Below are 14,474 nucleotides of genomic sequence, written 5' to 3'. Positions count from 1 at the left end.
TTTTGTTGAAGATTACTTTATCCATTAATTTCAACCTAACTCTGTGAAATAATATTCCCTACAATCATCATTCTAGAATAAAAAAGGCCATGCTTCTTAATATGATGTATTTCACAGAAAGTGTTCAAAAGGTGAAAACAAAATTACAGACTGATCATCATGTCCAACTTTCCCTTTCACAAACAAATTACTGAAAGAGAATCAGTAATGGTGCTCATGTATAGGCAAGCACACCGACTTGTTCACAATTAGACAATCACCAGCAATTTTACCAAGTTCACTTCATTTACCGGAATCCATTTATTACAAGCTTTTATGCAGGACATCACTCCTAATTTTTCTAGTTTTAACCCAATTTGATACAGGAATCACTAGCTAGAGGATGATCAAGCAAAAAGCATAGCTTCATCAATTTCCCATGCAAATCTCTTTCGTGGATTTCAGCAGATCAGCACTAATCTCTGTGGATCTGGCTCAAATCATGGATCATGTCATCGACAGATTCACAATGCCTGATAAAACAGTCGATAGATTAAACTGAATTGTAGAGTATGTCAAGTTCAATACCATGTGAAGCAAGCAACCCTCTAAGTTGTTGCTTGGCACATTCCCTTAAAAATTGTTCATCGTCCATCTGCCAAGAACTAGAACTATGTGGCAAGTGGATATATTCTTGAGGAATGATTACAATTTTTTCAAGGGAAGTGGCATTTTCAGAGAAGAACTTAACAAGTTCAAGTTCACTTGTACCACCATAGTATAACTCGAACAATTTAAGATGTTGCAGTGGATAATTTACAGGTCTCTCCTAACTTTCTACCCCCATTAACTCTTTCAAGTCTCATTGCAACCGTAAAGCATAAAACTCACAAACCTGAAGGTGAGAAGGAATAGCAAACTCTACCACATACAAGAGATCAATAAACAAAAGAAAACAGCTACAGCAGGAGAAACTTCTAATACAAGGATAAAACATAAAGGAAAGATAACATAAAATTAAAGAGTAGTTATATCATCTCTAGTGGTTCCTTCTTTGGGTATCATGCAAAAGAATAAATAGACTGAAGGCTTAACATACGGAATTGTACATCATGACTTAAATCAGATACACAGGTCGCACAGAAAGTAACTAGTGTGAGGATCCAGAAGCTAAAAGGAGATAATACTCAAAAGAAATATTAATTTCCAGGCTACAGGGGAATTAGCATAAGAATTTGATAACTTTATTAGTTATTACTAGCTTCTCCAAGTTGGGCCCTCCCCTGATCAAGGAAGTCAATTCAAGCAGTCTATCGCTATCTTCAGATGGAAAAGCTTCAATTGTTAACTGCTTGAGTTTAGGAAGTTGAGGAAGTTCAATAACAAGCATTCCTTCAATCTAAGATGATCGAAACGCAATCGAAACACAAAAGGTCAAAGAAAATAAGAAGGCACAGGTAAGGAGTAATAGATAAACCGAACATAGAGAAGAAAATGTAGCCAAGATTCCACAGAATAATTTAATACTAACATCTATTGCATCCCGGCATAATGCCAAAACCTCCAGTTTTGGCAGGCGCCAGAACAGCCCAGGCATAACATCCCTGCAATGCCAACAATGTTGATGGTATCAGCTTGACAGAATACAGCGACGAGCAGTGGAACATTATTAAGCAGCAGTTTTCTTGAACAAAATCTTAAGTGAGACAATATTTGCATCACACAAAGTCCAGTTTTAGGACAGAAACAATCTCCAGGTGTTCCAGTGCAGGCTATACAAATATCCAGTGTTTCAGTGCAGGTTATGGACCAAAAGCTTCCACATTTATCAACAAATTGGACATATGCACTACCAGACGTTCAAGAAACTAGAAGAGTTCAAGAACTTCCCAGGGAACATCAACCCTTCTGAGAGTGAATGCCTTGAGGTACTTAAAGCCAGTAAATGTACGAGGGCTTTTTCCTAACGATTTCTCGCTTCTCAGGCCAAAGGCCCCATATGGAAAAGTATAATTCTCTGAAGGCACATGAACAAACATGAAATCTGACAAGACACCCCTAGCCTTTGGACATTCCTGGTAAATGCAAATTGAAGCCACTTATCAATTGCCTCTTGATGGGAATTGTACAAACCAAAATGATTCTTGAACTCATTGAACACAAAGGCGTTGTGTGATTGAAGCACTTTGTTTACCCATTGAACGTAGTTGCATGTTTTCCTTTTGCGTAAACTCATACACTTCGCTAGTAGGGGTGTAAGCCACTCTAAACTAGCCAAACATGCTTGTGTTCAAGCTTGTTTATTATTTTGACGAACTCAAAATTATGTTCAAGTTTGGCTTGTTTTGTAAAACCCTGAATTTTTCGATCTCCCTCTTGGTTAAAACTAATTAATTAATCAATATTATTAATTATTTTACTAGTTCTTTACTTAGTTTAATTATCTTTCGAAATTTATGTCAGTGTCCCATCTGATCACCACTTCTAAGGGATAGTGGGAGTTAATGGTGGTTGATAGCTTACTCACATTCTATATAGTTTAGCTAGTAACTAACATAGCATATTCTTACTTATTCCACCTAACCGACATCAATATTATAGGAGAGAAAGTTGGGATAAACTATTGGTCATGTTCATACTATTGGAGAGAAAGTAGGGATGAACATGATTTTGGGATCCATTAATTAACTTCCTTCCCTCACCCCACCTAGTAGCGGTTAATTTATCTTGTCTATAAGACCACGTCCCGACATTGAAAACACTCAAGTTGAAAATGAAACTGGATAGCGAAAAAAGACGGGGGGAGGCGAATGATCAAGTCTTTCATCTTCACACCTTGAACAAGTAAGGTTCTGACTCAATTTTCTGATTTATTCATTTTATAAATTTACTTTAGTCTAAACTCCATTGGAAACTTACCTGGAATTGTGTCTGCCACTAGGGCATTATAGTTCACAGTCCACCATGTTTCAATTAGTGTTCGGTATCAATATTTCATTAGGGATGGCAGCAGGGTGGGATTGGGATGGGGCCGGGGTTGCCTAAACATATCCCCTTCCTCCGCCCCCCTGTCACCCGCTCCCCCACCCCGCCTGCAGGAAAAAGTTTATAATTAATAAAATTTTTAGTTAGTAATTTAGTATAAATGTATAATTACTAAAAAGTATATACTCCTTCCGTCTCAAATTTAAAGTCGTTTCTTGGGACTGCAACTTTTTATGTACAGTGGACTATTATTGGCGACCGATGCTTTACTTCCAAATTTACCCTGCTGGAATTACATTAGTCAACTAAAGTTTGTGTTTTTCAAAGAGTCATAATTCTGTGGGTCCCATCTCAATCAAATGCATCTCTTCATACATTAAGGACACGCATCAATAGTGGCCTTATAAACTGGGAGTTGTCTTGCACACTCTTTGAACTTCTCTAAATGGGAATAAATAGTGGGTCCTATTAAATTTCTTGGGACTTTTTTACATGTGTACAACAAGGGTAAGAATGGAACTCTGGAAGGGAAAAATTTTAGCATGACTCTAATTTTGGGACAATGAAAAAGGTGAAACATGACATTAACAATGGGACGGAGGGAGTAATAGAATAAATATACAATTAGTAAAAGAATGTAATTAATAATTTAGTATAAATATATTAGTGTAACTAATCAATAATTTGTATTAATATAAATATATAATTATTAGTATAACTAACAATATTAATTATATTACATATGCATAATTTGATATTTATAACTAATAATATTAAATATGTTATGTATATAATTAAGATATATATATGCATATATAGACATATATATGTATATATATATTTTTTATTTAAGCAGGGGAGGGGGCGGGGGATAGTCCCCCATTCCCCATCCTGTTTTGTAATGGGGGGAGCATTTTACCGCCACCCCATCCCCAGCCCCATTAACCCCTGCGGCCCCCACAAAATTGTACTCAATACTATATTACTTCCTGTGCCTTGTAGTCCATGCATAAGTTGGCTGCTTAACATTAGGCATTTAGTCCATCGTTTTATTTCCTTTTTTTGTTGCAAACCTTCTAACAAACAAACGATTCTCAATAATCAAATCGTATCAGCTTCAGAGATTCATCTAAAGTAATAAAATCCTTACTTGGAAATTAATTTGGTAGGGCAAAAATCTTCAATTTTTAATCACTACTTTCTGTTGGTTCGAATTAAACTTCATATATTTTCAATCTTCTTTCTCATATATCTTTCTTGCATCCTAAGGCAACTTCTTCTTCTTTTTTTTGTCCTGACTTTTGTTTTATATATTGCTAGGGTTTTAGAAGAAGAAGAAAGAAGAAAGGATGCCGAAGAACAAAGGTAAAAGTGGAAAAAATAGGAAGAAGGGGAAGAACGAAGGCGAGGATGACGAGAAGAGAGAGTTGGTCCTCAAAGAAGAAGGTCAAGAATATGCCCAGGTGAAACAGATGCTGCGCAATGGGTGGTGCGAAGCCATGTGCATTGACGGGACTAAGCGGCTTTGTCACATCCGGGGAAAGATGCAGAAGAAGGTTTGGATTGCTACCGGAGACATTGTCCTCGTTGGCCTTCGCGAGTACCAGGACGACAAGGCTGACGTGATCCACAAGTACATGGCGGATGAGGCCAGGAGCTTGCAGAAATTAGGGCAGTTGCCTGCAGGTATCGTGAAGGATGATCTTGTCTGTTGTGCTTGCCATGGTTGTCTCGATTTCGATGATGAGGACTTTGATGGAATCTAGATCTTGTTGTCGCCAAACTTCAAGTTCAAACGTTCATTGTTGAGGATTTAATGCTGTTTTTGACCAAGTTTTTTTTTTTTTGGTTACTGATCTGGGGTTTTTTTAAGGGTTAAGCTTTCTTTCCAAGTCTTTGTATAATTATATTACATGCAAGCAATAAATCTGAATGAAGTTGATTCAATTTGACCAGCACAGGAAAACTGATGATCCTGCAACGGAATGGGAATCATCAAGAAGCCTTCTTTAAGGAACTTCATTATGTATACTGATTCAAAGTTTCTGATGAAACTGAGAGATGAATTGTTCCATAAGCCTCCACCTTTTTTTTTTGGTTCTAAATTTGCCATTTGGATGGTGCTGTATTAGCCTTCCAAGACTATAATGTGTAAAAGCCACTACTGAAACTAATTGCATCCAACTATGTTATAGTCGAAGCACACTGGTTATAAGTTCCTAAATAGGCAGAATAGGTGACATTACCAAATTACAGAAGCAAATACAACAATGGTGTGGGGGAACAATAAGACTTCTTCCAAACCTACACCATCACCAGCAACTCTACAAAATTCACTTCATTCACCATATTGTATTTCTTACAAGTCTTTATGTTTGGCAGCACCGATATACTTCGTTAAACCAAAAACCATACAGAAATCACTACACAGTGGACTAAGCAAAAGCAAGACTTCATCAATTTCCTGCGCGCGAATCTTGTTCATCAATTTTGGCAAAGCTAGAAAAATTCTATATAGATCTTGCACGCATCCTGGGTCACATCGATTGATTTACAACCTTCTCCTGCCTAGTGAAAAGACAGACTTGGATTCTAAATTTTGGGATTTCCTGAAGAGTTTATGATCTTCTGAGCAGCTTCTAAACTCAATTCTTCATATACCTGAAAGATAACAGAACTTGGTTATGCAAGGTTGTATATGGACCAACGTAGAGGAAGAGGAAGTCACTTGCTCCAAGGCCCTTAGCAATAAGAAATGGAGAAAAAGATCAGACAGTGATTTCAAAAAGGTGCTAAACATAGACTAATATCCTTACAACTCTCTTGTAAACTTGTTGAAATGCCTTGCAAATCTTTTCTGCCTCGGTTGGACCAACCTGTTACGCATCAAAATAATAGTTAAAAAGGACTTGGCCATTCTGGTTGTATCATTCCCCTGAAACCTCCCAAAGTTAGTGTACAAGTCATAATCCTAACCACAATGGTATTAATTTTTTTTCTTCATTTTCTCAATTGGCAGGCCAATCACGTAATACATACAATTAGGTTACACAACAAGCATGCACTAAACATTGAGATATGTAATAAATAGGTGATAGACAGGCCACATTACATGAGTATGCATAGAGCAGCCTATTTGAGCACCACCGAAACCAAAACATATACAACATGCAATAACAGCACGAATGCATCATAATACCATCAATAAAATAAGAAATAGGTCTTAGAAATATCAACTCACTAAAACCTGCTGTACAGCAATTAAACAAGCTACTTGTTGTATTGTTTGAAGCTTATATAAGAGTATTCAATCACTTTGGATCATATAACTTGTAATGAATGCACAAACTTGTCCCTCTTTACCCACTTGTTATCCAGAATCCACACAACCTTAAACCACCAGACCCATATGTCTCACATCTGCCCTCTATTCCAATGAATTCTTTCCCTTCAGATCACCTTAACTCACATTGCATTTATGACCAGACTGTCGAAGCCATTAAGAAAACTAGTCATGTCTAATGTCCAAGCTATGCAAAGGTCCATTCAGTGAATAAATTTAGTAGTCAGGTCTAACAGAATTCACAGTGCATTTCAACCAGACTTACAGAAGTCATAAACAGAGCTGGTAAGCCATGTCCAACATATACAAAATTTCCTTCTCTACTTTCAAGACTAAAAAGATCCTGTTAAACTCTTCTCATAGTTTGTCTAACCCAGCAAGATTCAGAGTCTACCATTCACAGTAATTATATGATAGTAAGAAAATCAGAAAAAATAAAACTACATTGGACAAAGGAAAAGAAAATCAAGAAGCTGAGAATACATTTGCAGTGAAGCTTTTCACCATCACAGACAAGCAGATACTTCAGAACAACATCTTCCAGTTTATTCATGGTTGTACTTGAGAGATGGATATTCTCCACACTGTGGTATTCCGTTATGATTTTTGTAGAGCAACAGCACTGTTTTTTTTTTTATCTGATTCAGTGACCAAATGAGCTCTCCTTCAGCAAGAACAAATGCATGAGTGAACATTTGAGCTCTACTATCCCATTTCTGAAAAAACCATTTTGGTTGAAGTCCTATGAATCCTCTATTTAGGCTTATCTCTTCTAACCAGTTTTTAAAAAGCATTCTGTGTCTCACCTCCTAGAGCGAGGATCCGGTATTAACTCAAGCCACAAGGAGAAACTGCAGGCAAACATTTTATTTATTTATTGGTATTATTATTTATTTTTTGAAGTATACTAGCATTTTGCTCAGGACATTTCGAAACTAATTCTGTTAATGTATCTTCTGATGTTTGGATTAGCCCATTCATGCACCAATAAATTCTGGACCATCTTTCCTCTCATATTTCTACTCTGAAAGGAACATAGCTTCTAAACATAGAGATACAAGATTGCATACATTTAGCATGGATGTACAAGACCTATACACATTTAGCTCTTCACATGATCCCACAACATCAGAAGCTGAGGAGCATCACTCTTTTGTTTTGCTCTAACTGACGATAAGTTTCAACCCTAATGCAACTGATGATTAAATGGATCACTTTTCATTGCTTCGTGCACACCTTTTGAGCTTCTACTAGGTGACTACTGACAGTTTTAAGTATTTATCTTATTTCATCAAGTGTATAAAGCAGAATGTCAACGTAGGTAAACCTCTGAATATAATTATATTGCAAGTGAACTTAAGCAGAATGTTAACTTAAGCCCAACTCAAGACACATACATTTATGAACATTATCTTGACCAATAAAATTATACTTATGATTTATGAGGAGTAAACGAAAAAGGAAAAGAAATTCCAGAAATTGTTTACGTTGTTCACAATCATCACAATTTGTATCACAATCGACATGGTTCAAGAATGCCTTCAGGAGCAGAAAAAACTGCATTGTATATTTACCATAGTAAGTAAAATGTATCAAGGACCTTATATATGCAAAGCAAGCCAATAGAATAATCATAAACATGATTAGGGAGAAGTCTACTTAAAAATGGAAAGGCAGGTTTTAAGGATTGGTGATGGAAGCAGGAACCCCAAACTAGCGTTACTACGAAGTTTCATGCCATTACTTTTTTTTTCTCCCCTTTTACTGATTTTCATTTCATACTTAAGAATGAATGCCCTACATTACTCTTTAACTAAGAACAAAAGTCATGGATGCAACAAAGCATACCTTCTTCTCAGCAGCCGACTTCAATTTGTCCCAGAATGAATCTGTTGAAATGCAGAAACATAATTTAAAAAATTGATTTTCATATCAACAACAATAAGGAAAATACATTTTGCATTCTGTATCCCGTTTCTCAGTCATGGTTCCGATTTACTGCTTCAAGAGGCAAAGTTTTAATTAAAAAAAAAGAAAGACAAGCATGATTTTACTGCAGCTTCTGTGCACATGAAATTAAGTGATGAAAAAGGAGATGGGAAAATAACCATCTAGCTGCTATGGTTGACTATTAGCCATGAAAACAAGTCTCCTTTATAACTTTGAAATACAGAGTATGCAAGTTTGCAATCTGCTCTGGATCAGTTTTCAGTTCAAAGTTATTAACTGGGACAATGTGGATTAAAAAGCTGTTTTTCTCTGAGATGCCCAAACTGTATATGTTCAGAACCTGATAAATGGAGATAAGAAAAAGATAGCCCTACAACTTGAAGATTGAACTGCTTTGTTATCAACCTATAGGTTTTACCAGTGATATCTGACAAACTATTACATTTTTTTTGTTTTTTTTGGTGGGGGGGGGGGGGGGGCGGTGTTGGGATGGAATAGGGAGGAAGAAGAGAATACTCACTCACTCCTATTTGCCACTTCGTTTGTAACATTAATCAACCTTGAACGAAATAAAAATAAGAACTACAGATACATACCATGGCTCTGAAGTGGACTATACTGATCTTTTCCGTCCCCATCCAGCAGTTTAGTTACCTAATGAGGTTTAGTGTTAGCGTGCTGCAATGTGGAACATAAGCATTCAATAGTAAACTGAAGAAAAGATGTAGAACCTTCTTATTCCCTTTAGACCGAGAAGTTGATTGCCCCGAAGATTCCACATCAAGCTGAACCAAGATAAATTTGAATTAAAAAAAGTGTATTATCAACTTTTGGCAATTCAATGAACAAGCGTCCAATAAAAATCCTGTGTATGCACGTTTGTGAACTTTCTAACTATACAAAAATATCATATTAACCATACTCACTAAATAGACAAGTCACTAAATTCCCTCAAGGACAATAATACCATGTACAAACCAAAAATAATATTGCAACAGATCATAACAAAAGACACAAAGCTCCATGTAAGTGCCTCTCCATATGTAATAACTTCTTTTGCCTAAAACTGGTATCTTGGAAAAACAATCAAAAAAATTACAGTTGAGCATCCACCCAAAAAAATTTGAACTTGACTGAACAAGAGTCTCGTTCCATTATCTCAAACACATGTATCCTCTTATACCACTCAAAATCTGTTCAGGTCATTCCTTACAGTCTAAGGGAAAGAAATGGATTACAAAACATGGTCGGATAATGCTAAATCTCTTTCTATCTTCTGCAACATTCTTCAGCACCATTAATCCAACATTGCAAGCAATTACACATTTTGGAGAAGCAACAAAAATTTAAGTTTTAATTTCTTTTCATCTAATAACTGACCAAACACCCCACAAAAAAAAAAGAATCCAACCTAGGCAGCCACATTTTTACTCCATCTTAAATCTTAATTTGTCCGGGGGAAGCCACATTGCTACTTCATGTTGAGAATTTAAACTAGAAACACAGTTTTAGTTTAATCAATCTGGTAACTAATTCCAGTTATGTTAATAGTCATCGTCCATAATTTTGAACCAACGAAAGAAAAAATCTCATCTTTGACATCCACATAAATCATGCCAACGACAACTGCAGAATTCAAAGGTTAAAATAACCAAAATGAAGAAACATTATCACAGAAGAAGAGGAAAAAACAGTTTACGCAATAATCACGAGGTCGGACAATTGGGAAGAGCTCAAGAATACGTCGAAATTCAAACTCATCCATTGCGATGCTGATTTATACCTGAAAAAGAAAAAAGAGCCAAATTCATCAAAGCTCAAATGGGTTTAAACCAATTCAGACATGAATTAAATTAACAACTAACACTAAACCCAATAACTCCACATTTGAATTCTGAAAAATAACAAAACAAAACATAAAAAGGTAGAAAATTCCTTTTAAACCCGTCTGTATATTGGTTTAGATTTTTAAATAAAACCAAGTAAAGAGACCCAAAAGCAGATCAATTGAGAAAAGAGAGAGAAAACATACTTGAGAAAATCGCGGTGGGCTTCAAATGGAAGGTCTAATTAGTGGGATTTTTTTTTTATTGTTTTTGGGAGGAGGGGGAGGAGGAGAAATCAATGAATCAGAACTATTGAGCACTTTCTTGTCTTCTGCTGAACTTCTTTGATTCGTTTTCTGGGAAAATTTCATGGATAGTCCTCCAACTATTTTCCAGATTCGAGATAGTACTTAAAAGTTTTTAAACTTTTGGTGCTTTTTTCCTTTGCACCGCTTCACCTGGAAGTCTTAAAATGAAAATTGGTGTTAGAAATCAGTATTGATACTGATAGCTACAATTAATATGTGATGGCTGGAAAAAAGAAAAAAAAAAAAAGCCGCCAAATGACTAGTTGTGAATAGGCTGTCAAATGGTACGGCCGGTTAACTCTTATCTCTCATATTTAAGATTTAGATTCACAAGCAAGTATAGATTATATTTAACTGGTTTGAAGGTGATTTAATCCCTTCCAAATTCTGATCGAACCTAACCCCTTTCCCATAATGTTAGTAGTTGTAGTTAAATACCATCGACAAAGATAACATGTATGCATAATGAAAACTATTAGATGCTTTTCCAAATATTATAGGATTGAAGATGGATATAAATACTCAAACCAATAAAACAAGTTTCATTAACCTCCCAAATATTTCTTCTTGTCTCTACTTTGAAATAATCAAATTCTTCATACTTGTACTCAATTACTTGACTAAACTTTCATATGTTTCAAAATATTGCCTTACTAAGCCAACAATTGTTCTTTTATTTTTCTTTTCTATTTGGTCCCTTTTCCCTTTTCAAAATTACACTTCATTTGCATTGCATCCTTTGCCTTCGCACTCGACTTAATAAGCACTCTACCACTTTGACAAAGGTCAAACAACCTAAAAACTTGCATCATCTAATCTTGGAGTTAGTCAAACTTCTATATCCTCTTAGTAATAGTTTGTTCTTAGGATATTTCTAGTTGGATGAAAAGAACCTCCAAAATGAGACCTCTCCTTACAATTCAAAAGTGAAGAATGAAGAGAATTATGTCTTTTCAGATGGAGCCAAATTCTAGATTTTATCATGTTTAGTGCCTAATTTGAAGGGAGAAAAATAGCTCTCTTTCGACCGAATCACAATATACAAAGTTTTCACATTTTGGTAGAAGTGCAATTTTTTTTTGGGTAACTTCGTTTATCACTTAAGTCTGCTAATTTTTTCTTAATTTCATACCTTACATATATAGAAAAACCTAAGGCTTCTATGCTCAAATTGATCTACGTGGCAGCAGAAGGGGAGCTAAGAAAATTTTGCTTCCGTTTATGCGTTGGGAATATTGATTACTTCTCCAAACAGAACGTCATTCTTGAGGACATTTTTGTCTTTTTAGATAAAATTACTACTCTGTCCAGTGGGAAAAAAGGCTCTCAAAACAGTAGCCAACTATTTAGGGGTGTTTCTGACTTTTTGCCTACCATTCTTGTCCTCTTTTTGGTAGTGTTTCCGCTTCGTTTTCTTTCTACTTCAGAAGAAGCATGATAGCAGCTAAGCTACCGCTACAAACGGTCAAAAATTTGATGAGTTTTTCGCCTAAATTACGCTTGCCTTTGTGATTTCGAATCACACTTTATCTCATCTTTGACCACAACAAATATGCTTGTAGATTTCATTATCTTCATGTTTAGCTCTACTTTTTCTCCTATGTTGCTCTCTCTCTGTTTCCGATTCCATTCTTTCTTCGTTTTCTTTCTGGTTCGGATGAAGAAAAGTACCACTTCAACTTCGCCAACAGTTGGTCAACGAATTGACGGTTTTTCCCCTAAATGATGACTTTCTTTTCCTTTTGGTTCAAAGGAACAAAAATACCACTTGAACTCCTCCACCACTTGGCCAACAATTTGGCAATTTTTTCCCATAAATTATGGTGGCTCATCCATATCCCAACCGTGAGATTGTTCCTTAAAGAGTCAAGTATAAAGTATGATTTCTATTCCTTACTAAGGATATAGGTTTGTCCTTTTGTCTTCCTTTTCCTTTTGTCTTCCATTTCGTTCCCCAGTTGAGAAACTATCAAGATTGAAAGAAAAATCACTAACAATTCATCAACTTTGTGTCGTTATCTAGTGTGTTCATGATGGCTAATAGCATTGTTAGGGATATAGATTTGTCCTTTTGCTTTCCTTTTGTTGGCCAGTAGGCAAATTTTCAACAGTGAAAGAAAAATCTTTAACAACTCACAAAGCTTGTGTGTTTATATATTAGGAACACAAATACTGCTCACAAAAAACTCCACGCTTCTTCCTCCTTTTCCTTTGCAACCTTTCCTACTAAAGGTAACTACTCATTTTCTATGTCTAATTTTTTTCCCTACTAGTATTAAAGAGATTGGATAATCTGTATACTTTGTATTTTGGTTGCCAAATTTCCACAAGGGGTTTAATTGCACTGTGAAACAATTGGTGCAGAAAAGCTTCTTATTTAGCATTCATAGACTTCCATTCAGTAGTTGATTCAATTTCAGGTCACTCTCTCCAGTCCTTCAGTATGCGCTGCAATTTTTCTCCCTAACTTTTATTGTGTTTCATATGTTAGCGATAGTTTTTCAGTTGTAAGTTTGTTTGGCCTTTTAGTATTGGATCAGTCTCATTAGTTGAATATGATAAGTTACAAAATTAGTTTGTGGTATTGTATATCTTGTTCAGTTCCTTCTATTTACCAGTTTGTTACGGTAATTAAACCTTCATGAGTCCATTTTTGTTCTTTCATTCCAGGTAAAGCCCCCTTGAATTATCAACTAATGGAGGAGGAACAATATTAGACAACTCGTTCCTTTTTTTTTTTTTTTTTACAATTACAAATAGTAAGTTTTGAATCTAATTTATATATTAAAAAGATTACCATATATAACACAAAATTTCTCCACCGATTCCTTCTAATCGAGCCTCTCGGTCTGTCATTATTCCTCGAGAAGTAGAAATAATTACAATCCCCATCCCACCTAAAATTCGAGGAATTCGTTGAGAGTTAGCATAAATTCATAGACTGGGTCGACTGATCCGTTTTAAATTTAAAATATTTCTATAGGGCCCTTTCCTGTTTCTTCTATGTCACAGCGTTAAAACCAAAAAATATTTGTTGTTTTCTTGATGTTTTCTCGCATTTTCAATAAAACCTTCTTGTAAAAGTATTTTAACGATATTTTCGGTAATATTAGTAGATGTTATTCGAACCACTCTTTTTTTATCCATATCAGCATTTCGTATAGAGGTTATTATCTCAGCAACAGTGCCCCTACCCATGATTAACTAAAATTGTTAGTTACTCAAAATTTGATATAATCAACATGCTTTTCTTTTTTTTTTTTTACTTAATTTGTTTGTTTATGAGTAATTAATAAAGGTATTTACGTGAGATACAATCTATTTCTTTCAAATACCCCGCTTTAAACATATCATGATCTTATAATACCTTAGGAGCTAATGAGGCTATTTTAGTAAAATTTAAGTCTCAACTCCCGGGCGATTGCGCCAAAAATTCGAGTTCCTTTTGGATTTCCTTCTTGGTCAATAACAACTACAGCGTTGTCATCATATCGTATTATCATACCATTGTCACGTTTGAGTTCTTGACAGGTACGCACAATTATAGCTCTGACGACTTCTGACCTTTCTAAGGGCATATTTGGTACTGCTTCTTTGATCACAGCAACAATAACATCACCAATATGAGCATATCGACGATTGCTAGCTCCTATGATTCGAATACACATCAATTCTCGAGCCCGTTGTTATCTGCTACATTTAAATGGGTTTGAGGTTGAATCATATCATTTTGAAATCTGTTCTTTCAATGCAGAGGACGAAGAAAAAAAGAAATATTCTTTGTCTAAAATAAAAAAATTGCAATTTTCCAAGACTCATTTCTATTGGTTCTACTTTATTTATCCTTTTTCTCAAAATAATGAATTGAGTCCGTATAGGCATTTTGGATGCTGCTATTGAAATAGCCCTTCTAGCTATATGTTCTGTTACTCCACTCATTTCATACAGTATTCGACCCGGTTTAACAACAGCTACCCAATATTCGGGGGATCCTTTCCCTAAACCCATACGTGTCTCGGCAGGTCTCACTGTAATCGGTTTGTCTGGAAATATACGTACCCATATTTTTCCACCACGGCGTAC

At 35.6% G+C, this 14,474-nt stretch overlaps 2 protein-coding genes and 1 long non-coding RNA gene across 4 annotated transcripts; 2 read left to right on the top strand and 1 right to left on the bottom strand.

The window, feature by feature from the left end:
- Positions 1 to 3,999: 3,999 nt before the first annotated feature.
- LOC113724491 (eukaryotic translation initiation factor 1A-like) lies at positions 4,000 to 5,093 on the top strand. The gene is made up of 2 exons (XM_072073329.1): positions 4,000 to 4,129; positions 4,285 to 5,093. The coding sequence occupies exon 2, from the start codon at positions 4,314 to 4,316 to the stop codon at positions 4,728 to 4,730; it is 417 nt and encodes a 138-aa protein (XP_071929430.1). The 5' UTR covers positions 4,000 to 4,129; positions 4,285 to 4,313; the 3' UTR covers positions 4,731 to 5,093.
- Positions 5,094 to 5,287: 194 nt separating this feature from the next.
- On the bottom strand, positions 5,288 to 10,819 carry LOC113724152 (uncharacterized). 2 transcript variants are annotated; one of them, XM_072073334.1, is made up of 7 exons: positions 10,290 to 10,629; positions 9,957 to 10,040; positions 8,989 to 9,042; positions 8,854 to 8,911; positions 8,156 to 8,196; positions 5,781 to 5,840; positions 5,288 to 5,625 (listed from the first exon to the last, which is right to left on the bottom strand). In XM_072073334.1, exons 2-7 carry the CDS (start codon positions 10,020 to 10,022, stop codon positions 5,557 to 5,559), a joined length of 348 nt encoding a protein of 115 aa, XP_071929435.1. In that variant the 5' UTR covers positions 10,023 to 10,040; positions 10,290 to 10,629; the 3' UTR covers positions 5,288 to 5,556. The 2 variants fall into 2 exon arrangements, with proteins under 2 accessions (XP_071929435.1, XP_071929434.1); XM_072073333.1 differs by lacking the exon at positions 5,288 to 5,625 and having other exon boundaries at positions 5,788 to 7,864; positions 10,290 to 10,819.
- Positions 10,820 to 11,833: 1,014 nt separating this feature from the next.
- LOC140028014 (uncharacterized) lies at positions 11,834 to 14,203 on the top strand. Its single transcript, XR_011832012.1, has 2 exons — positions 11,834 to 12,268; positions 12,553 to 14,203. It is a non-coding gene; the product is annotated as an uncharacterized lncRNA (long non-coding RNA).
- The last annotated feature ends 271 nt before the right edge of the window (positions 14,204 to 14,474 follow it).

This window comes from Coffea arabica, chromosome 1c (assembly GCF_036785885.1).
Source record: "Coffea arabica cultivar ET-39 chromosome 1c, Coffea Arabica ET-39 HiFi, whole genome shotgun sequence".
NCBI lineage: Eukaryota > Viridiplantae > Streptophyta > Magnoliopsida > Gentianales > Rubiaceae > Coffea > Coffea arabica.
This window is presented reverse-complemented; position numbering and strand designations above follow the sequence as displayed.

Bases quoted from the DNA above. Each gene is read 5' to 3' on its own strand.
- LOC113724491 (XM_072073329.1), top strand. From the start codon at position 4,314: ATGCCGAAGAACAAAGGTAAAAGTGGAAAAAATAGGAAGAAGGGGAAG.
- LOC113724152 (XM_072073333.1), bottom strand. From the start codon at position 10,022: ATGGATGAGTTTGAATTTCGACGTATTCTTGAGCTCTTCCCAATTGTC. The intron at 8,197-8,853 runs GTATGTATCTGT...GCATTTCAACAG, and splicing joins TAGTCCACTTCAGAGCCATG to ATTCATTCTGGGACAAATTG. The intron at 7,865-8,155 runs GTATGCTTTGTT...TATACAATGCAG, and splicing joins AGTCGGCTGCTGAGAAGAAG to TTTTTTCTGCTCCTGAAGGC.